The following is a 23,660-nucleotide window of genomic DNA, read 5'->3' on the forward strand; positions in this document are numbered from 1 at the left end:
TGGACTGTGAACAGATCATGGTCGCATCCTGAGGATGCGTGTGATATAGCTTTATCACTCTAATTTTAAAGCCCCTACAGATGTAATATTTACTCAAATCTTCTGTCTTCAGAGAGCAATCCACTCAACATAGCACATTTTCTAGAACCCATTTCTGTTATCACTGTTGCATATTTCCAGACATGTGGAGAATACTATTTTAAACAGGATATACCATGACCTTGGATTCTGTTCCAAATCAGATCCATATGAAGATTATATTGTTCTCCATCTGTTAGCAGTTCTTGTTGAATAATTCAGTACATTCTCTGTCAGTTAGGGGTGAGTTGACTCTGTTCTAATTAGGTTTTAAATCTCTGAGCAGGTTGAATTTCTGTGTGTGTGTGTGTGCGTGCGTGCGTGCGTGCGTGCGTGCGTGCGTGCGTGCGTGCGTGTGTGTGAGAGAGAGAGAGAGATCCCTCACGTGTGATATCCACCAGGTACAAAATGACTCATAGTAGATTACCTGGATTTTGAGCGGCACTCTTTGTTATGCGGGAGTACTGAAATTAAAGTGTGTTCTATCTATGGTCTTCAGTGTGTTAGGACTTGACAGGTCTTTATCAGTATAAATACACTGTATTCCAGGTCTTATAGATAGATGGACATCTGACTACTGACCAATCATAGAGATGCAGGAACAGGAAGTGTACCTCACCTCAGTCAGCTATGTTGATCGGAGAAGGTAATGTTGTCATGGTGAGGTGGGGCATAAGATGATTCTGTATGGATAGTAGCACTCAGCAGTGCCATCTCTGGCCACATACTGCCAGTGCATGGAATATTATAGTCAGTCCATGGTAGGGGCTGGGATTCCATTATAGTCTTTTCCCTCTTTATTCACTATTTATACATTCATCATTATTTTGCTCTGAACCCAACATTGCTGTAAGAATTGTTGCATAATGCAATTTCACTTTAATATGCCTTATTTGAGAATGTTGTTTCACCTATTATTTTCATTGAGGAGTGTTCGTTCTAGACACATGTTTATTTGTGTTATAACAGACTGGTTATAAAGTGTTTAAGTAGGCTTCGAGAGCTTTTTAACGTTATAAATGAGCTGAGGCGAACTCACCTTGAAACCCCTTTATTGGGGACAAAAACACCTGATATTAATTTCACTTTCGAAATGTTCTCCTTTAAAAATATAACATAATGTACTTATGGAGTTACTCCATTAATAACTCCTATAATTATATAACTTTATATAATTGACGTCCATTGCTGTAATAATGATTCTGTAAATATGGCTGTTTGTAGGCCTGGAACAGAACTGAATGTCAGAACTGAATGTCAGTAATGTAGCGTTCACAAATGGACTTTGTGAACTGACTACTAAAGGAGGGACGAGCTTTTGTCTGATGGCTGATGTAAAGACTGGACTAATAAAAACATTTTAAAAATGCACTTGAAGATTGATTGGAGGTTGCATTTCAAATAAAAATAACACATGAAAAACGTTTTGTAGTTAACTTTAATCAACTGCAACAAAGTTTGTGCGTTTGCGTGCATGCATGTGTGTGTGAGCCAGTGTGATTGAGGGCTGTGGAGCAGCTCAGAGATGTGGGTCCCTGTTCTGTAAAGGCTGAAGTAGCACCAAGCTAGGCTAATGCTGCTGTAGCGTTCCTGTGTAATAAGATCACCCAGAAACAGACATTTTCAAATGTTTTAGTGTCAGATAGAAAAGGAGCTCTCTGCCTTTATAATTTCACATCTCTATTCAGCCATGGACATGAGCACATCGGAAGTAACTGATACGTACTCTCCTTCTACTGAAAGAAATATGTAGCTAACCACTAAATCAACTGTAGAAATCTTGACAGTGAGTATGAGAACGTAACAGGGTTGTTCAACAAACTTGTGTACGGTTCAAAGATACGCGTAGATTTTTAGGATAACAACAAATTGCTGACTGTTTAACTGAGGGAGAGTGAGGTGACAAAATGATAATGAGAGAGAGCGAGAGGTATTTTCCAGGCTGTATCTTTGGTGGTCTCAGACAGGGTCTCAGTGGATTGTGAACCTAGTGCAGAACACAAAAGGGAAACAGAGGAGAGAGGGGGGTGAGGGAGGAAGGAGGTTACACCACCAGAGTCCCACAATTCATCATGCTCTGGCACCCTCTGGATGAGAGAGGAGGGGGAGTCTGGGATTGATGGCCAGTGAGACTTTGTGACCTCCCTTTCCCCTAGAGGGGATACTGACCTGTGTGTGTGTGAAAGAGAGTTAGACAGAGGATCTGAATATCTGTTTACATCCTATAGGCATCCTATAGAGAATTGTGAATATGTTTGATTTCGATAGATAGTGGTGGAATTAAAGTCTTTATAACAGGAAGTCTACTGTATCAACTGTATATCTACTGTTTCTACTGTAATGTACTGTTTCTGCTGAACTCTGACTGTAAAATTACCCTATTCTAAACACCATTCTCTAGTGGCCATGAATGATGAGTTGTTTTTGTTTCTCCCTCTCTTTCCCCAGGAATACCTGCAAGGTGATAGCACCAAGGCACTGACAAAGTTAGGCTGGAAAGCAAAGATCACTTTTGAGGTGGGTGTTGCACTTTACTCTGCGTGTGTGCATATGTGTGCATGTGTGTGCTTGCGTGCACGTGTACATGCATGCGTGTGTGTGTGGGTTTGTGTGTGTGCGTGTCTGTGTGCACATAACCCATGGTGGAACTGGAGATGCACAGCACGCTGGTCTTCTTCGATGACAGTCTTCCCAGCCAGCTTCTCCACTCTTCTTGTGTTGTCAGTAAACACAACATAAATTGGGAAGTTAAGCAGCTTCTTAATTAAGTTGCTAAACTAATGTTTTATAACATGTTATAATCATATACTGTACAAGCCTTATATGAGCAATAATAAGTAGGTTAAGTGTGATTGAACAAGCCAAGTTGGACGAATCTCCCACTTACCAACCACAGTACATCAACATGACTGAATAACGAGACAGCAGTCCTCTGAACAGATTTGATGTATACAATACATTTTGTTTCTCCATTATTTCCATATTTTTTGTCTTAGGGATTTTTCGATTCGGACCAATCATTTTATTAGGTTAACCTTTTTTCCTGAATCTATACGAATTGTTTGATTATCAGTGTTTGGAAATGAATATTTAGGCTGCTATGTTAGGTTTAGAGTAGACAATATCTGTGTCTAAACTAAACCTCTATTTGACCCTTTAGGAACTGGTGAAAGAGATGGTTGATGCTGACATCCATCTCATGAAGAATAACCCTAACGCATAAAACCACATCCTGTGGATCAACCCAAACCTAGGGAATCATCTGAGCACTCCTGACCAGAGTGCACTGCGACTCAACAGTCGCACCATGCGGTGAAAAGAATATAAAACTAGTCTGGATCATTTTTTTCATCACTTTGCTGTCCCAAACGAAGTTACTCAGTCTGTTTTTTTGCCTTATGCTATGGTGAGGGAAGATTATTCGATGCCTTTTAAATAATGCCATTCCTTATTTTTGTTTTTAATCTTAAGATAATTTTTCACGCTGATCATGATTTAGTAGCCTATATGGTGATAGGACTTTTAATTGTTTTTATTCGYCACTGTCTCTGGGCAATATGGGATTGTATTGTTGTCTTGTGTTTGTTTGTTTTAATCGCCTGGCATATAGGTCACAGGTTGCAGTTTGTCCTTTTAGAAATAAATTAAGTATAACTTTAATTATTTGTTATTGTAAGATGACCAACAAATATGTTTTAGATGTTATTCAGCATTTGTGAAATCTTTTGTATTCCCATCTGACATATTTCATTCAGAATATAAAAAATTTGGTACAATAAAACTTGTTCTTTTGATACATTAGTTGGCCCTATATATGTGATTATTTTCTTGTATTTTCATACACAATCTTCTGCTCTTCTCCCCTTAATATACATTGTTTGTTATAAATGTATTGATAGACACATAGCACCACATATAATATATGTAGCCTAAATAACATAATTTTAACTATTTATAAAGATAGGCTATTTTATGTCACCCAATTGGCACTGCATAATCTCCCCGCCATTATTCCACAAAGATGTGTCTAGACTGGAGGACACGTGTACAATGTGTACCTTATAAATAGGGGAGAGATGTTATACCTTTGGTTAAATCTTGTAAAAGGTATTTTAGAGGTAAAACCTCAAGCTTGAGTCGAGTCAGAAGACTAGAGTAATGTTGTCTGAGAGGTTCCTCGTGCCAGCGCTCCCAGGTTGCTCAGAGGTCGCGTGAGCCTCAGCCCCTGTCATTTCCCTTCCCTCCTCGCGCTCAGCTCTCCTTGGTTTGCCCCGCGAGCACACTAACCCTGTTCATTCCTCAGGAAATACGCTTCCTCGAGCCTGGATCCCATTCCTGCAGAATGTGTCTCAATCGAGACATTCTGACTATGTGCCCAGTCCAAGCCCAGCGCGCACTGGAGGCTAGCTCTACTCTGCGTAAAGACCTCTGTCGTTTTGTCTCCGACTTCTGCTGGAATATGAACCCCTAACCTCGAACCTCTGTGTTCTAGAGGCCAAGAGACGTCCCACCATACTTTACTTTAATGGTTTGTAAAATAGTTGTTACAGAACAATAGCTTAGAAAGGAAGTTAGGTTGTTACCTAGCCTATATCTTAATGGTCATGGAATCAACATCCTGAATTTAAAAGATTATAGCCCCAGAAATGTATCAGTTGGCCTACATATTATATTCATGAAATGAAAACCGTCGTGGGATCTTTTTATGAAAAATCCGTTTGACATTTTAAATGGAAAATGGAAAAGTAGGTTTGCGAAGAGGGAACAAACAGGGTGGGTTTGCCTCTCTTTTTTCTTAAAAACAACACCTAGAACATTGCAGTTTGACCGTCGGAGACAGCGCTGCATCTGTGTGGACTTATAATTGGTAACAGATGGCGCTTTGAGGTTGGCCCTGGAACCCGGGTGCGAGCGAAAACACACCAGTTTCCACTGTGCCAGGTCTCTCCTCGCGCCCGCCGGCCAGCCGCACACAGGTGCACGGGCCCAGTCGCGCGCCGCCACTAACTGCAGCAGCCCTGTGCTGCTCTAGGCTCAGCTTTCAGAACGCACGGGAACAGAATGCAGGCACCCAGTTCCAGGCGTAAGTTACTACAGAGAAGAACGAGAAAGTAGAGGAGTGTGTGCCACCACATTTGTGGATATGAAAAGCTTTTTAAAAAACGCCTTAATACGTTTTAGAGAGCAAAATAAACTGAAATAATCTAACAATCTCCTGAAATTGTCTTTATAAATGTTATTTTCGCTCACTGTTCTTTATCCTTACGGTTTTCCTAATTTGGGACATAGAGGGTTGGCTATAGCAAAGACCTACAGACTACTTTTGTTGTCAAAAATAAAATGGATTATTTATATCATATGCATTTGGCTCTCTCAATAGGGCTATGGTCTAACAAATAGGGAGATTCATGCTTTCAAGAGACATGGAAATTGCCACCGTTGTGTCCTTATTGTTACACTTTATTATAAAAACAGGCATGTTAGCAAAATTGTTCACATATTTGCCTTAATTTGAATATAAGGCTTAATTAAACTGTTATTTAAGCAATATAATTATTATCATCTAGCCTACGTGGACGACATCGTTTTTTTATTACAAATTTGCAATGATTTTAGGACTATTCGGTTTTATAAATATGATCCAAATATTCACAATTTGATATCTACAGGCKTACAATTTCTTGAGACAAATTATTWTTTTTTCAGTTTGGAATGTTCTTCAATGTCCTTTTGTTTGTTCGTTTCATGGTGTAGGCCATCGTTTAAAATCAACTATCAATTGTTCTTTATAAGCAACAGAGTCGATATGGTAGAGAATAATCTTTCAAGTAAGAGATAGACCGTCTCTATAGGCCTATACTTTTTAAACGGACTAAAAGAAAAGTGAGAGAGTGAATAGACAGTTACAGCGGAAATGGCGCCCATATAAATCATCTGAACCCTGTTAGTGCTTAGCATTTCTGACATTCTCCACTGCCCGGAAAAATAAACAAGTAAATGGGAGATTGGTTAGGAAGTGGAACTCTGCAATCGGATTTATCTCTAATAAAACATAGCAGATGCAGATTACCATCAGAAAGGGCCCCAAATGCTGATGCTGGTATGACCATTAATTAATCGAATATTTTGTTTGGCTTTATCCTAGTTCGTTTAGTGTGCTATAGGCTGACTGGCACCAGCTGACGAGCGAATAGAGAACCATGAGAAAGTCTCGATTATAATGTGTCAAATCCCATAATACAATATGAGAACTCGCACAAAGGCTTACACCTTTTCATTCTCTTGTCACTTATAGCAATACTGTATTGAGTAGGCCTAGCCTAAGTTCACAGTTTACAAATTGATAAGTAGGCCCACTGTTTCATGTTCTCCTTTTATTGCCAACATATTGAGTCATAATCCTTTAATTGGTGTTTGGCGTATCGGTTTATGACAGTTGATAGGCTAATGTTAGCAGAGAGTTATAGCCTTGCTCAATTACACTACTGTAATAGAGCCTCTCGTGTCGTAGAACTAAACGTCCCCGCGAGGCAGTGGCAAACTTCACCATTACTTCTGACTTTTCCGAGGGCTTTGGAAAATGGCGGGCCTTCAAGCGTTTTGACCTACCCAGGTCCATGTCTCCCCCGGCTCTGGCCCCGGGGCCTGCCCCCACAGGACCTGCCTGGGCGGGGAGACAGACACACTGACACTCCGGTGGTTAGATTTATCCCCACCACGACCTTAAACAGTGCTGAGTAAAATATGTCTTAATGCATCAGACAGGCGTTAGACAGATGTGAAAAGCGGAGGACAGTGAATTTATATATTATACATCATTCATGCTTTGACGTGTTATTGAGGGGCGTGTAGGTTTGTCTTGAAGGCGCCCGGAATTGTTATGATTGTAGACCTTAACAGCTTAATTTAAAGACGAGGGGAGGGTCTCAGTTTCGCGTTACACATCCTCTTGTTGTGTGTGTGTGTGTGTGTGTGTGTGTGTGTGTGTGTGTGTGTGTGTGTGTGTAATTGCTGTTGACTTACAAATTGATTTGATAAGCTCTTGCTCATACAGCCCCTCCTAGTCTGTGTTTCATGCCATTCTCACGTTTACTCTTGAAGTTTCAAATTCTGTTTTTAGCTCATTATGAATGTGAAAAACCGAACGAATTGCCCAATAAAATGGAATACTTGGGAAAATTGTATCTCTTGTCATAATACTTTAATCAAGTAGCCTATGTCGGCCTATTAGACTATTGCCTGCAAAGTCAGAATGTTTGAGGGAATGTTACTATTTGTTTMAATTATTTCATTGTCATAACTATAACGCATAACGAAGAGTTTGTAAGTGCAATTCCTTAATTTTGTTCTTATTTTGGTATTATTAAATCAAAAGGTATGACGATTCCTGTCATCATTCTTGCAGCAGAACGCCTCGCCTTAACTGTGTTAATAAAATTGGTATTTAACCACTAACCATATTTAATTCACGTTTAATAACTTAATTGTAGGCTACATGCAATATTCAATATTGACAAGGTGTTAAGCTGCAGAACGCCTTATTTGATCTGAAAAATGTACAAGCCTTATTTTTAGACGAGCACGCCCCTCACTTTAACTTTAAAGTTAAAATGAATAGAACACAGTTGACCTTTATTTAAAAGAGATGCCTGTCTCCACATAATTATCTATGTTTGTGTAGAGGCTTACAGTAGGCTATAGTGGGTATGTTGTAATAGTGCATTTATGTTCTTGTGGAGGAGGGTGTCCAAGTAAACTAATCGATTAGTCATCTCTAACTTGTCAACAGTAATATCCATAATGTATTCCGTGGTTTCTGTGAACAGCGCATGAGAGTGTGTTAGGCCAGGAAAGGTATAGGCATCTTTAGAAAGCGACTGCGTGCTCATATAGTGGTAGCTCGTCGCTTTGCCCTCTCATGAAGCATTGTTGACATCCTCCCCATTGACCTTCGCCTCGCGCTCTGCCTTTTCCGTCGGATGAAAAATGATTCTGCCGCTGATTGAATTTTATTCCTTCCTGACCTGGCCAGCTAGAGAGAGCGCCATCAATCTCTGTGCGCCGACGTGACGTGTGTTTATTCCTTCGGAAAGAATCTGATGACTTCTATTAGCGCAATTATGGCTAGGCATCTATGAGTGAGAGGATCAACATTTGAAATATCTGCTTATTGAATTATTGGTAGGCCACTATTTTATTTAAATCTAAACCTATTTGTATTGGTGTGATGCAGTCTAGGCCAATGCATAGACCTATAGTGGTTACTTTTTTTGTTGTCAAAATGAAAACTGTAAATGGTATGGTAAAGCCTCTAGCCAATAAACTAGAAGGGTATTGTTTTCATTACCTATACACCAATAGTTAATAGTCCATTTTAAAATGTAGATAAAAATCTCCAGGTTAATAAGCAATGTTGGCTTTGTTTAGGCCTAGGCTTACCCGAAACGCAGAGTGACTGACTGGAACAACTTGACTTTGTGCTGCCTGTGCTGTCAAGTAGGCTATACTCAAGGGAGCATTTGTGCTGTGGTGTAGTGTTCCCTGCTCACTCTCTCCATTCTCAATCCAATACTTTCACGAGTGCAAGCGATCACAACAAAGACACATTTRCAATGCCTACCAGGGAGAAGTCAACCCCCTACTCCCTTCTGCGTCCCCTACCCCTCCTGCCTCCCTACTTGCCCCACGGACACACCTGCACAAGATTTGGACCTCAGCAAAGCACTGGTGTCAGAGAGTAAAAATATATCTTCTCCACTCCCCCTGTTCCTGAACTCACGGAGCCCAGGGCCGCCGGCAGCAGGCAGCAAGACTCAGCGCAGAGGTATGTCATATAACAACGCCATATAATGCATAGGCTACATTCATTACTCTCATACGTCTGACTGAGCCCCAGGTTGCGTCCCAAATGTCACCATATGCTCCTATGTAGTACACACTACCTTTGACCAGGTGCACTATACAGGGAATAGGTTGCCATTTGCGAAGGGCGGTCTCCAGTCAGTCAGTCCGTGTAATTGTCAGACCCAGGGCTGCATGCTTAGAGGCCGCGGAGGAAGGGACAGAGAATGTAGTTAACACAATAAGTAAGCAGATGTTTTCTGTAAATCCCTGTACACTCAATTAACAAGCTGTAATGACTACCAATTGTGACTATCGAGACGGACACACACGCGCGCGTGGCCTATACAAAACATTCCAAATGTTTGATGAAGTGGTTTGAATTTAGTTGTGAATTTGTTTTAACTGCAAATGTGTTTTATCTGCAATTTAAACAGTTAAGCTACAGTAATATCTTAGCAGCGATATTTGTTTACACATTTTAAATTGTACAAATTAGTTAATAGGACATATTAATAATAATGACGATAATAATAATATAGGCCTGCAAAAGGAGAGTTTCAAAACAACACATTTTCACACATATTTGTCCTATCATGTTTCAATGTATTTTCTTGAAAGCGACTGATATTTTTTTTGCATTGTCTAGATTGATTTTAAAATAGTAAACAAAGTACACTTAATTTTAATGAATCTATGTGTCTGTGTGTGTGTCTGTGTTGGCCTTGTTTTGTTTCATCTTTAATCAGTTGCTGCAGCAACCAAACATCTGGCAAAGAGAATATTTCAGGCATGCGTGGTATGAACTAAGCGTCCGTAAACACACGTGGTCACTCCAAACAACACCCGGATACCTTGGCACCACGGAGCTAGTAAACAGCCACCTACCCCTCCATCAATAAGCCGTGATACAAAGTTTGGCTCTCGGCTCGCCCTACTGTTAAACTAAAGGCCTGGAGGTGAGGATATTGACAAAGGGTCTCGTCTCAGCGAAAACAAACCAAGCAATGCATCTAGACCTTACTTCTGTTGTCACCAAATGTACTCCATATCCTTCGTCAATAATTATTTCATGATATAAATTAGTGTGATTTCTTATTTACACAAATACTAAATGTCGTTGTGTAAATCTCTACTCTCTTCCTCTCCTCAGTCTCCCCCTCTGTTTCAGATTGTGTGCTGTAGCTCAATGTAACATTTCATTTGTGCTGACTACACAAACATGGGCCAGGGCAGAGGAGTATGAGTGTATTGTAATCTGATAGGATGCAATATACAGGCTTGCTGCTGGGCTGGTAGGAGTAGGCCCAGTAGCCTACATTTTATTTTAGCTTTGTTATAAGAAAGTAAAATGCCCAAATATTGCACAACCTGTATTGAAGATAGTTCTAAAGTTAGAAACAAAACTTGCTAATCATTATTTTAATTAGGAGGTTTTGGACCCAACATTTATACTTTCCTCGATGGCACGTCCCACATAGCCTAAGGAGAGATACTGTATGTTGAAACATGTGTTACGTTACCATAACAATAGCCTATCCGTTACAAGAATAACTAACAATTACACGGACATATATCATACACACTGAGTACTTGCATAATACACTACCAGCCCAGCAGCAAGCCTGTATATTGCATCCTATCAGATTACAATACACTCAATACAGCAGAAAATCGCATTAGTGGCTGTAGCCTTGTGTGTGTTGTATTGCTTTACGTTGTATCATAAAATACCCCTATAAGTACCTAGACATAACTCCAGAACTCATAAGATTGTCACGTCGTTTAAACTGTATATGTTTTACATTTATTTCACTACAGTCCTGCAACGTGTGCTGCCAGGCAAAACTGTGTGCATATGTGCCCCGGTTATTGTAGCAGGGTCATAAGGCCCCAGAACAGAACATCAAGACAAGAAACAGAAGCCCTTTATTACTCTAAATAGCCACCGTAAATCTTGTCAACACTGTGTGGGGTGTGTTGTGCAATAGTTTGTGTTTTAGATATTACATTATAAATACAGAAGAGCGAGGTTTACGCAAATATACCTCCGCCGTTTAAAATCACAAATGATTTGAACCATTAGGCCTAAACACTATTTTTTTCTAAGCACCACCAGGGAAGACACTAAGCAATCTTATTTTGCAATAATAGGCCAATCTTTTATTTTGCATTGTGTCCCCTATTCTAAAGCATGCCGGACCTTATAGGCCTCTACGGAGAGCTAATAAACCAGACAAATTTAAATCAAATAGAATGTCAATTTATTAGACAAACAATGCAATGCCTTCAGAATAATTTCAACAAATATGGAACAAAAATATATAGAATACGTCGGTATACAAGTTCCCCTCCTATTTCATAAAATAACAATATGTAGCACAATTTAAGGCACCTCAATTTGGAAACACTTTTTTGGTGTTTGGTCCACAACATCCAACTATACTCCCTTACTTTCTATAATAAATTACTAGATGCAATTTACAGTGAATAACAAGTTAATAACATGTTGGATATTAAAGCAACACTCTTTAAAAACAAAGTTCCTAAAGTGAGAGAGTAAAAACTTACGTGTTATTCGGTGTTGTAACACGCGCCTCTCTGTCTGTCATACACACCAGAACAAATCTCACCACTCTCAATCTGTTTAGTCCATTTGGGGATGAATAAAGGACCGGAATGAGGGAGGTTAAAGTACAAAAAGAAGGAAAAATATATATTAAAGTTATTCGTTTAAAAAAACATTTTTGTTTTTGTTGTTTTCAGAACTTGCCGCAGTCATAAACGAAAGCTCCGGAGGTACGGTAGATGGATTGACCGGAGGGGAAGGCCATCTGACAGCTATTATTTCCGTTAACCGGAGAGCTATTCAAACCGATACGTTGAGACTCGAACATCTCTCGCATCGAGTGGAAGTTCTGTTGCTGTGCTGGGTAGCTTGTGCCCAGGTGTCCCAGGTCTCCGTACCAGGACGCAAGTCGGCCCTGGTTCGCGTGGTGACCACTGTCCTGTCCCGCGCTCAGGTTGCCATGCCCGAGCGGGGATGTGGCCGTAGTGGTGATGGAGTAATCGGGAAGAGTCTCGTCCACGGTGGTGGAGGGCGCAAGGTGGCCTCCTCGGTCCCCGGCGTACAAGCTCATGGCTTGCATGTTGCAATGGTACGTCGCGTTAGAGTTTGTAGATATTGAGTTCTGGTTGCAGTTTGGTGAGTTGTAAGCAGACGTCTGGTTGGGGGAATAGTTAAGAGATAGAGAGGGGTTTATACCTGTCCTAGAAGATGCGATAAGAGGGGACGTGAGCTCCGTGGTGCCCTGAGGCGACCCCCGGACTGAGGTCATGATGTTGTCCACACTGAAGCCCTGCGCCGCGGCCTGTGCGTGGTGGTGATGCTCGGGGCCCTCCATGGAGAGGGACCGGGCAGAGGGCACACTGTGAGGGCTACCGGTGGACATACTGCTGCTGCTCCCAGGACTCTCTATCTTGGGCACAGGCAGGCTGGGGGACTCGGCCTGTGGTGGAGTAGAGGTCCCGTTCTCAGTCTTTATGTCCTGGATGCGCACGGGCTGTGAGCCCTGCACGGGCTGCTCGTTCTCCATATCCGGTGCTCCTCTCCCTGACAGGTCCCTGCCTTGCCTGTCATCCTTGTCCTTTTGAACATTACTCTTCTTGAACCGTCTGCGACGCCTCAGGAAGCTGCCGTTCTCGAACATGTTATAGGAGTCCGGGTCCAGAGTCCAGTAGCTGCCTTTGCCGGGCTTCTTATCGTCCCGGGCCACTTTGACAAAGCACTCGTTGAGGGACAGGTTGTGGCGGATGCTGTTCTGCCAGCCCTGCTTGTTGTCTCGGTAGAACGGGAACCTCTCCATGATAAACTGATAAATCCCGTTTAGGGTCACCTTCTTGTCCGGTGAGTTCTGTATCGCCATGGTGATAAGGGCGATGTAGCTGTACGGAGGTTTGACCAGGTCCTTGGGCTGGTGCTGCGGGGTGTACGGTCCGTACGCACGCGCCATGCTGGCCTGGTACTGGTCTTGMGCTGCGTGAGAGTACATACTCATGGGAGCAGGCATCCCGGTGTACCCTCCACCGGCCGCTGCCCGGTAGTAGCTCTGGTCACTGCTAATGTAAGGCACGACGCCCAGAGAGTTGGGGCTGGAGACGGAGTAGCGCGCCTGCATTATCTCCTCCTCGCCTTCGTCCCGTAAAGTTTAAAAGAATAAAGAACTCTCCCAAAAGCTTCAGCAGCACGGAGATGGGTAGCTCCAGTTTCCTCAGCCTCCTTTCCTTTATTTTCTGTGTGTTACAAAGGGAGTTTGGAGAAGTATGTTTAGCCTAAGCCACGGCTCGCCAGGATGACTGGAGTGAAGGCTGCGCACAGTCTACTGTGTCGAACATTGGGAAAACTACGGCTCAAGCATCCGTCACTACAGAGACACTTTTTAAAAAAAACTCTGTTCACGTTTTGGCCTGTGGCTGCTCCTCCCCGAATGGGTTCCAACATCTAATAGGATGGGAGCTCAACCCGAGTGTGCGCGAAAGAAAGCAAAGTTACAGCAGTCAAAAAGCCTTCCAAGTGGTGTTGGCCACACACACACACACACACACACACNACACACACACACACACACACACACACACACACACACGCACACACGCACACACTGCAATTAAATAAGGAGAGGTATGAGGAACTCCCTGCTCCCATAAAATGATTTGAAGGGCTGTATGACTAATATTGCTCAATGTATGCCAATGGTTTCTGCTATATTAAACCATTAAAATATTAACATCTATTCCTTAATATTAGCAGTTTATCAAAAACTTTCAGATACCCTATCATATGTGTTAAAATGTGTAACCTATTGTGAAACATGAAATCGTGTAGGACTATTATGTAAAATTTGAAGAAGTCTTCAATCGCATCATCTCATTTGAAATGAATTACTTCTTTATAAATAAAATAAAAATAAATAGCCTATTTATGTGAATTATTTTATTTAGCCTAAATTGAATATTAAACCGGATAAAGGTTTATTTGAATTCGTTTTTCTCTTTATCATTATGGATGAACACACAAAACTGAGAGGTAGGCTACACGAATGTTACTTTAATTTCTCAATCTCATCCGTTAACAATGGGTTCATAAAACATTATACAATCAACAACAACAATGATAAATAAGKTACACATTAATATAATTGAATTTATTCAAAGCACAAATCAAATGTTGACTAAAAGAATGGGCCCTACATGTGGTCGGTGCCCGTAATCTTTTCTGATGGGCGCGGCGCAACAGACGGAGAGGTGTCAGAGATTCCACATGATGAAAATCACCAGCTATAATCTGAAGGAGAGATTATTATTTTATTACCTTGTTACTGTCATTGCGGGAAACAGGCTTTTTATAACAGGCCTTCACGATCAAAATGTAATATAGGCCTATATTATTTCTAGCCAAATTAAGAATACACTTTGGTCTCACTATCGGCCTACCACATTTTACCCTACCAGAATCAAAAGGCACACTAGTTTTTATCGACATAAACATGCGTTGAAATCAGTGTTCTCCTCTGCCGTTTGGTTCCGCTACGCTGAGTTCATCAACATAAGCTGCAGTTTAAACTTTAAATAAACACCCAGCGCGAGATAAAAGCGCATGCTCCCCTCCCGGCCCGGGCAGCGCGAGAGGGCGGAATGCGCAAGCTAATTAAAGGTTAAATTAAGATCATTTGGCCGGGGAAGAAGAAACGGCCAAGGTGAGAAAGGTTGACGTGGTGTGAGAGGGAATGCGATTTTAGTGGGACCAAACGGAGCGCACGGAGACCTTGRATGTGTCAGTCTCAGTCAAAAGGTGCTAACAATGCCATCAAAATTCCTCCAACTTTTGCTCGTAGGGCATCACGCACTTTCTCAGGCAGAATGTGAAACTAATGTTAAAATCGAGGTAGGTTCCATCCCTGTATTAGACATTAGGCTAGGAGATTTAACATATTTTGTTGGCAAGTAATAATTGTTGTTGGCCTATGTGAATTTTGGTATAACATATATGACCGAATTATTTTACTACTTCTTATCCAACACTCATTTTACATTTACATTTAAGTAGGCTATGGTGTTTGAGGATATCATTGCAATTGTGTATGCATTTTGGACCGTCTCAGTTATTTTATTAGTATGCCTATTAGTATTATTAGTAGGTAGGCTATCAGTAGCCAAATAGTAGCAAATACTATCTATAATCGACTATCTAAATAACTGTCACAGCAGTGTTATTGTGTGGGAACTGAGGGGCGGGAAGTAGAGGCGAGATACCCGGGACAGTAAACACTGGCATGTAATAAAAACAATTAAAACCAAGAATTCACAAAATGGGACAAACACCAAATTGAGACTCTGCATGCAGAAATCTGCAAAAATATCCTCTGTGTACAACGTAAAACACCAAATAATGCATGCAAAGCAGAATTAGGCCGATACCAGCTAATTATCAAAATCCGTTAAATTCAACAACCACCTAAAAGGAAGCAATTCCCAACCCTTCCTTAACAAAGCCATCACCTACAGAGAGATGAACCTGGAGAAGAGTCCCCTAAGCAAGCTATTCATGGGGCTCTGCTCACAAACAGACCCACAGAGCCCAAGGACAGCAACACAATTAGACCCAACCAAATCACGAGAAAACAAAAAGATAATTACTTCACGCATTGGAAAGAATTAACAAATAAACAGAGCAAACTAGAATGCTATTTGGCCCTAAATAGAGAGTACACAGTGGCAGAATACCTGACCACTGTGACTGACCCAAAATCAAGGAAAGTTTTGACTATGTGCAGACTCAGTGAGCATAGCCTTGCTATTGAGAAAGGCTGCCATAGTCAGACCTGGCTCTCAAAAGACAGGCTATGTGCACACTGCCCACAAAATGAGATGGAAACTGAGCTGCACTTCCTAACCTCCTGCCKAATGTYTGACCYTATTYGAGARACATATTTCCCTCAGATTACACAYARCCACAAAGAATTCGAATACAAACCCAATTTTGATAAACTCCCATATCTATTGGATTAAATATTACAGTGTGCAATCACAGCAGCAAGATTTGTGACCTGTTGCCACAAGAAAAGGGCAACCAGTGAAGAACAAACACCATTGTAAATAAAACCCATATTTATGTTTATTTATTTTCCCTTTCTTTCTCTAACTTTTTGCACATAATATGATATTTGTAATGTCTTTAATCTTTTGGAACTTTTGTGAGTTTAATGTTTACTGTTCATTTTTTTTTCTCCCACTTTTGTTTATTATCTATTTCACTTGCTTTGGCAATGTAAATATATGTTTTCCATGCCAATAAAGCCCTTAAATTGAAATTGAATTGAATTGAGAGACAAGAAAAGGGCAACCAGTAAAGAACAAACACCATTGTAAATACAACTTATATTTATGTTTATTTATTTTCCCTTTTGTACTTTAACTATTTGCACATCATTACAACACTGTATATAGACATAATATGACATTTGTAATGTCTTTATTATTTTGCATCATCTGTGAGTGTAATGTTTACTGTTGTATTGTTTATTTCACTTTTGTTTATTATCTATTTCACTTGCTTTGGCAAATGTAAACACATGTTTCCCATGCCAATAAAGCCACTTAAATTGAAATTAAATTGAAATTGAGAGAGAGAGTGATATTAGGTCAATTATGATAAATGTTATACAATACATTACTTGATGAATTGTATAAACTTAGTAACCGTTTTTTAAATAGTAAATTGCTAAATTATGAATTCATATTTGGTTGGATTTTTGGATAAATAGATAGTCCCCGGTAGTCCTACAGTCCCGTTTCCTACAAAATGTGGGTACAATTTAGATAAACAATGATATTGTGTCCATTTGTTTTTATTGACATGGCCTATATTTGAATTTATTTTGCACATAAAATATATATGGCGCTGTTATTATTAGATTCAATAAAGATAGCATATATATGTGCTATATATATTTTCTGTGTAGAATCGAATTTACTCTTTTTTTTTCTGTGAAAATTCACTTACAATTTGGTACGATATTATCAATAATATAGGCTCTGTTGAAAAACATTCCTTTTACAATTTAGAAGATTGGTGTATTGGTGTAAATTGAAATATTTCGATGGCATTGGCAGACTTTTGGAGCCTAAAAATCGAAGGAATTTGCCACTGACTACTGCTCGTGTCTCGGGATAATTGTAGTGATGAATCACATTTTACTAGTCTGTTCCCTTGCTACATTTTAGAACTAAAACGGTGGAAGTGTTCCCAGAACTAAATCATAAAAGTTCAAATAAATAGACGTGGTATGTTCGTCTAGATTAGCCAAAGAGGGTGAACAGTGAGACAGAGAAATATGTAAAATATACCAACGCGACGCAGTGTATTGACCTTGTCGGGATTCTTTCATAAGTACTGAGGGAGTCGTGAAGACCAGCATTACGATGACAAGGAAACCGTTCAATACTAGCCACTGGCCAAGCCACCTGCTATGAGGACCAGCGGTTCGTTGGCACCTAGCGCCCCCTGGCGACCATAAATGCCATGGGCCTGCATGTCCGTAATGGAGTAACCTCGTCCCTAGGCTAATTGCGCATAGGCAGAAGTGTCTGATGCTATCTTGCACATCGATTAGGCTACTACTCAAACCTCCACAAAGTGATCCAATGAAACATTATAGAAAAGCCTGAAAATAAGTGATGGTGATTTTTGGAAGCTCATTCTTATCTGAAAATGTTTGGTCCATGGGACTTCAGTTCTCCCTCCTCAATGAGAAGATGGAAGAAAGTTCCAAAAATCCCCAAAGGTAGGAAAGGTGGGCCTCCCAAACGCGGTCCTCGAGACCCCAAGGGATCCAAGTTGAGTTTTTTGCCCTAACACTACACAGTTGATTCAAATACTCAACTAATCACCAAGCTTTGATCATTTGATTAAGCTGTGTCGTGTTAGGGCAAAAACCAAAACGTGCACCCCTTGGGGTCCCGCGGACCGAGTTTGGGGAACGCTGGACTACAGTGTCAAGGAGCGTCACATCAGGGACTGTAAACCTAAGTCTGTTTCTATGGTGCCAGCTCTCTCTGAAATCACAACATTGCCTATAATAACAGAGAATGTATTAAAGATAATATTCTCGTATTACTTTTTATTGGGGGAATGTTTGTTTGATTTGTTTTCTCAACTCACACAACTCTCTCTCTCAATGTAATGGCCATGATGCATGGGGTCAGTCAAGAGAAGTAGGCTGGATGCACAACGTGGGTGGCCAGGAGCAATTTACAACCACAGGAAGCTCTCAAACTAGTCAAGAGGGCTGCAAGAAAAGGTACACAATTGAGGGCCGTGGCTGTGTGCTTGTCTAGTTCTAAACTAACGTTATAAATGGGTGGCTCCTCCTTTGTTAAGGACAAAAGGTACATAATAGTGACAGAAAAACAGTATGGGTGTTGATGAAGGTCAAGGTGATGATAGCTGCTTAGCCTTTAATGTTACAACATACTCTACTACTCTAAATTCGCCTTGGTCATGAACTACATAAACCCCCCCCATCCCCCATCCAGTGGTGTACTGCAGTTTTGTGGTGCCGCAAGGTTGGCAAACAGCTAACATCCTACAATTTTGTCATGTTGCAAAGAGGGAAAAAATGCATCTTCATAGCTAATCTTATACTATTCTACATATTTTGCAACGAGGCTGAGAGAAAATGTTTCTGTTTTAATGCTAATTTCCTGCAATTCTACACATTGCCATGGGGCAGAGAGGAAAATTGGCAGTTTTATAGCTAATCTCATGCTATTCTAAACAGTTTTGGCTTATTATGTTTTCATATCCTATTTGGGAAGTGGTTATGTCATAAACCCTTGAAGTTCCAGAATGGAGTGAAAATGGCAGCCATGTTGGTCAGGGATGAATCCAAACCATTCTAATTAGAATGAATAGCAGTAGAAGCATAATCCTGATTTTACTTATGCAGGAAAATAAAACAAAGGCATGTGATATATCAGAAATTGTGTAATATAATTGTCAACCTAACATATTGCCATATACAGGGCCTTCAGAAAGTATTCACACCCCTGGACTTTTTACACATATTGTTGTTACAACCTGAATTTAAAATGGATTAAATTCAGATTGTTTTGTCACTGTCCTACACACAATACCCCATAATGTCACAATGGAATTCTGTTTTTCAAAATGTTTACAGATTAATAAAAAATGAAAAGTCTTGAGTCAATAAGTATTCAACCCCTTTGTTATGGCAAGCCTAAATAAGTTCAGGAGTAAAAATGTGCTTAACAAGTCACAGAATAAGTTGCACGGACTCACTCTGTGTGCAATAATAGTGTTTAACATGATTTCTGAATGACTACCTCATCTCTGTACCCCACAAAGACCAGAGAGGTTTCCAATGCCTCACAAAGAAGGGCACATATTGGTAGATGGAGAGAAAAAAAAKKATTTTGAGCATGGTAAAGTTATTAATTACACTTTGGATGGTGTATCAACACACCCAGTCACTACAAAGATACAGCCGTCCTTCCTAACTCAGTTGCCGGAGAGAAAGGAAACCGCTCAGGGATTTCACCATGAGGCCAATGGTGACTTTAAAACAGTACAGAGTTTAATGGCTGTGATGGGAGAAAACTGAGGATGGATCAACAAAATTGTAGTTACTCCACAATATTAACCTAATTGACAGACTGAAAAGAAGGAAGCCTGTACAGAATAAAAATATTTCAAAACATGCATCCTGTTTTCAACAAGGCACTAAAGTAATACTGCAAAAAATGTGGCAAAGCAATTCACTTTTTGTCCTGAATAATTCTGTTTGTGGCAAATCCAATACAACACATTACTGAGTTCCACTTTCCATATTTTCAAGCATAGTGGTGGCTGCATCATGTTATGGGTATGTTTGTAGTCGTTAAGGACTGGGGAGTTTTTCAGGATAAAAAATAAACGAAATGGAGCTAAGCACAGGCAAAATCCTAGAGGGAAACATGGTTCAGTCTGCTGTCCACCAGACACTGGGAGATTAATTCACCTTTCAGTGGGACAATAACCTAAAACACAAGGCCAAATCTACATTGGAGTTTCTTACCAAGAAGACAGTGAATCTTCCTGAGTGGCCGAGTTACACTTTGACTTAAATCTACTTGATGAATTTTGAAAAGAATAATGGGCAAATGTTGCACAATACAGGTGTGGAAAGCTCTTAGAGACTTATCCAGAAAAATTTACAGCTGTAATCGCAACCAAAGGCACTTCTACAAAGTGTTGACTCAGGCGTGTGAATACTTATGCAATTTAGATATTTATGCCTTTCTTTGTCAATAAATTAGCAAAAATGTTTTCTAAAAATGTAAAACATTTTCATTGTAGGGTATTTGTGTGTACATTGGTGAGAWTTTTTTTWAATCCATTTTCAATTCAGGCTGTAACACAACAAAATGTGGAATAAGTCAAGGGGTAGGAATAATTTCTGAAAGCACTGTAATCATAAATACAGTTTATACAAGTTTTATGAAACTGTTATGTGTACATAGCCTCTAAAATATATGTAAACAGACCATAAATGTCTACATTTTTAGTTGTTTTCTTGGAAAGCTGAGACTGCTTTTATATGATACAATATCAGTACTTGTTGCAGTTACAACATATCTAAYTCCTATCATCAACTGATCTGATCCAGTGTTTGGCTGTGGATTGACTGCATTCTTTGAATGGAATGTTGGCACATTGGCAGTTAATCTGTAAAATGTATGGAATCATCCTCTAAAACTGTCTGGTTAGCTAACATACAATGGAGATCAATTCTTGAAATTCATTATGTTCCACAATATCTTATCACAGCACTGGCAAACAATGGTTGACCAACTCCCTGGGAAAAACGGCTGACCTTCACCCCCCCATTATGTCAAGAGAGACCCAGCTAAGTATCTCACTGAGGACTTGAGTCCACTGCAATTGTGAGGCATCACTGCCCCCATGTGTTTTAATTCCTGTGTTGCATTCTATTAAAACTTCCCAGGTGATGCTGTACAACCTCTCTCAGCACTTTGGCACCTTCTAATGTTTGCACGCACACCACACACCACACACCACACACCACACACCACACACACACACACACCCACACACACACACACACCCACACACCCACACACACACACACACACACACACACACACACTAAAAATGTCCCACTCTGACACCACCACTGTCATCTCCTCTACCTCCCATGCTGTATATCATTCTTCCCTCCCTACTCCTCCCTCCCTCCTCACTCTCCTCCCATCTCCCCCTCACTCACCACATTAGTCACAGGCCACTTGACAACATGGCGCCCATCCTTACCACAAACACACACACAAGTATTTGGTTGATTATTCTGCTCCATTCGATTTGAGAGAGAGAGAGCGAGACAGAGAGAGCGAGACACCATGTGGTTTTGGCTTTTGGAATGACACAAACTGACAAAGCATTACAGTGCCATCTACAGGTATTTCCATTTTGATGCACATGCATGCATGACAGTTAAAAATATATAGCAACCAGGCAGTCTTCTTGTATAAAAACTTGGCATTAGACCTTTTCAGTAGATATAGCCCCAAAAACATCCTCATCCTTCCATTGAGAAATTCACATACATTTTCCCTCACAATATGTTATCATTGTATCAATGTGATCACTTTTATCAATTCAAACAAACTCGTCGGCATGGATTGTGAATTTCATTGTGGCCAATTCCACTTCACTCAGTCATCAACTATGTTTACATTAAAGAAATTAATTAAACACAGCAGGACTCCAAAATATTCAGAACACCCATATCCGCAAACCGATACACAAACCCAAAGAGCATATTGAAATAGATGTTCAAATAAATAACTGCCAATCACCCGTGTGAACAATTAATCCAGTGCAGTCTGCGGCTGGTATTGGTTTGGAGCTAAACGAGCGAGAGATTATCCGGCAGGGAAAGCATGCAGCCCTCTAGGCCAGTTGTAGGATACAGAATCTGCAATCCACCGGAGGAGTACGGGTTATTTTCCGGTCATGGTTAGAAAGGTTACATCTTTTGGCAAATTGACACCAAAAGGGATTTTTTTTAGCTAACCCTAACCCTTTTCCTAACCTTAACCAAATTCTCCTAACCTGCTAAGTTAATTATCCTAACATGCCGCGTAAGCTCAGTGCATTACTCATCTCATATGTATATACTGTCTTCAATACTATTCTACTGTATCTTAGTCTATGCCGCTCTGACATTGCTCGTCCATATATTTATATATTCTTAATTCCATTCCTTTACTTAGATTTGTGTGTATAGACAAAACAGACAGACAAAATAGAGAAAAAAAAATCCGAGAAAATCACATTGTAGGATTTTAAGAATTTATTTGCAAATTATGGTGGAAAATAAGTATTTGGTCACCTACAAACAAAAGCAGATTTCTGGCTCTCCACAGACCTGTAACTTCTTCTTTAAGAGGCTCCTCTGTCCTCCACTCGTTACCTGTATTAATGGCACCTGTTTGAACTTGTTATCAGTATAAAAGACAATGTCCACAACCTCAAACAGTCACACTCCAAACTCCACTATGGCCAGACCAAAGAGCTGTCAAAGGACACCAGAAACAAAATTGTAGACCTGCACCAGGCTGGGAAGACTGAATCTGCAATAGGTAAGCAGCTTGGTTTGAAGAAATCAACTGTGGGAGCAATTATTAGGAAATGGAAGACATACAAGACCACTGATAATCTCCCTTGATCTGGGGCTCCACGCAAGATCTCACCCTGTGGGTCAAAATGATCACAAGAACGGTGGGCAAAAATCCCAGAACCACACGGGGGGACCTAGTGAATGACCTGCAGAGCTGGGACCAAAGTAACAAGCCTACCATCAGTAACACACTACGCCGCCAGGGACTCAAATCCTGCAGTGCGCAGACGTGTCCCCCTGCTTAAGCCAGTACATGAGCATTTGGATGATCCAGAAGAAGATTGGGAGAATGTCATATGGTCAGATGAAACCAAATATAACTTTTTGGTAAAAACTCAACTCGTCGTGTTTGGAGGACAAAGAATGCTGAGTTGCATCCCAAGAACACCATACCACTGTGAAGCATGTGGGTGGAAACATCATGCTTTGGGGCTGTTTTTCTGCAAAGGGACCAGGACGACTGACCGTGTAAAGGACAGAATGAATGGGGCCATGTATCCTGAGATTTTGAGTGAAAACCTCCTTCCATCAGCAAGGGCATTGAAGATGAAACGTGGCTGGGTCTTTCAGCATGACAATGATCCCAAACACACCGCTCGGGCAACGAAGGATGGCTTCGTAAAAGCATTTCAAGGTCCTGGAGTGGCCTAGCCAGTCTCCAGATCTCAAACCCATAGAAAATCTTTGGAGGGAGTTGAAAGTCCGTGATGCCCAGCAACAGCCCCAAAACATCACTGCTCTAGAGGAGATCTGCATGGAGGAATGGGCCAAAATACCAGCAACAGTGTGTGAAAACCTGTGAAGACTTACAGAAAATGTTTGACTTCTGTCATTCCAACAAAGGGTATATAACAAAGTATTGAGATAAACTTTTGTTATTGACCAAATACTTATTTCCACCATAATTTGCAAATAAATTCATTAAAAATCCTACAATGTGATTTTCTGGAATTTTCTTTCTCATTTTGTCTGTATAGTGAG

General features: G+C 40.6%; 2 protein-coding genes across 3 annotated transcripts in view; one reads left to right on the forward strand and one right to left on the reverse strand.

The window, feature by feature from the left end:
• The window catches only part of gmds (GDP-mannose 4,6-dehydratase), a 258,314-nt gene extending 254,435 nt beyond the window's left edge, over positions 1 to 3,879 (forward strand). For both annotated transcript variants that reach the window (XM_070447666.1, XM_070447667.1), the window contains 2 exons: positions 2,527 to 2,595; positions 3,239 to 3,879. The gene's annotated coding sequence lies outside the window, so the exon portion shown is untranslated. The remainder of the gene's footprint in view (positions 1 to 2,526; positions 2,596 to 3,238) is intronic.
• Positions 3,880 to 11,166: 7,287 nt separating this feature from the next.
• Positions 11,167 to 13,413, reverse strand: LOC111976095 (forkhead box C1-A-like). Its single transcript, XM_024004840.2, has one exon. The coding sequence runs from the start codon at positions 13,095 to 13,097 to the stop codon at positions 11,682 to 11,684; it is 1,416 nt and encodes a 471-aa protein (XP_023860608.1). The 5' UTR covers positions 13,098 to 13,413; the 3' UTR covers positions 11,167 to 11,681.
• Positions 13,414 to 23,660: the final 10,247 nt, after the last annotated feature.

The sequence above is a fragment of the Salvelinus sp. IW2-2015 genome, linkage group LG16 (assembly GCF_002910315.2).
Source record: "Salvelinus sp. IW2-2015 linkage group LG16, ASM291031v2, whole genome shotgun sequence".
Lineage (NCBI taxonomy): Eukaryota > Metazoa > Chordata > Actinopteri > Salmoniformes > Salmonidae > Salvelinus > Salvelinus sp. IW2-2015.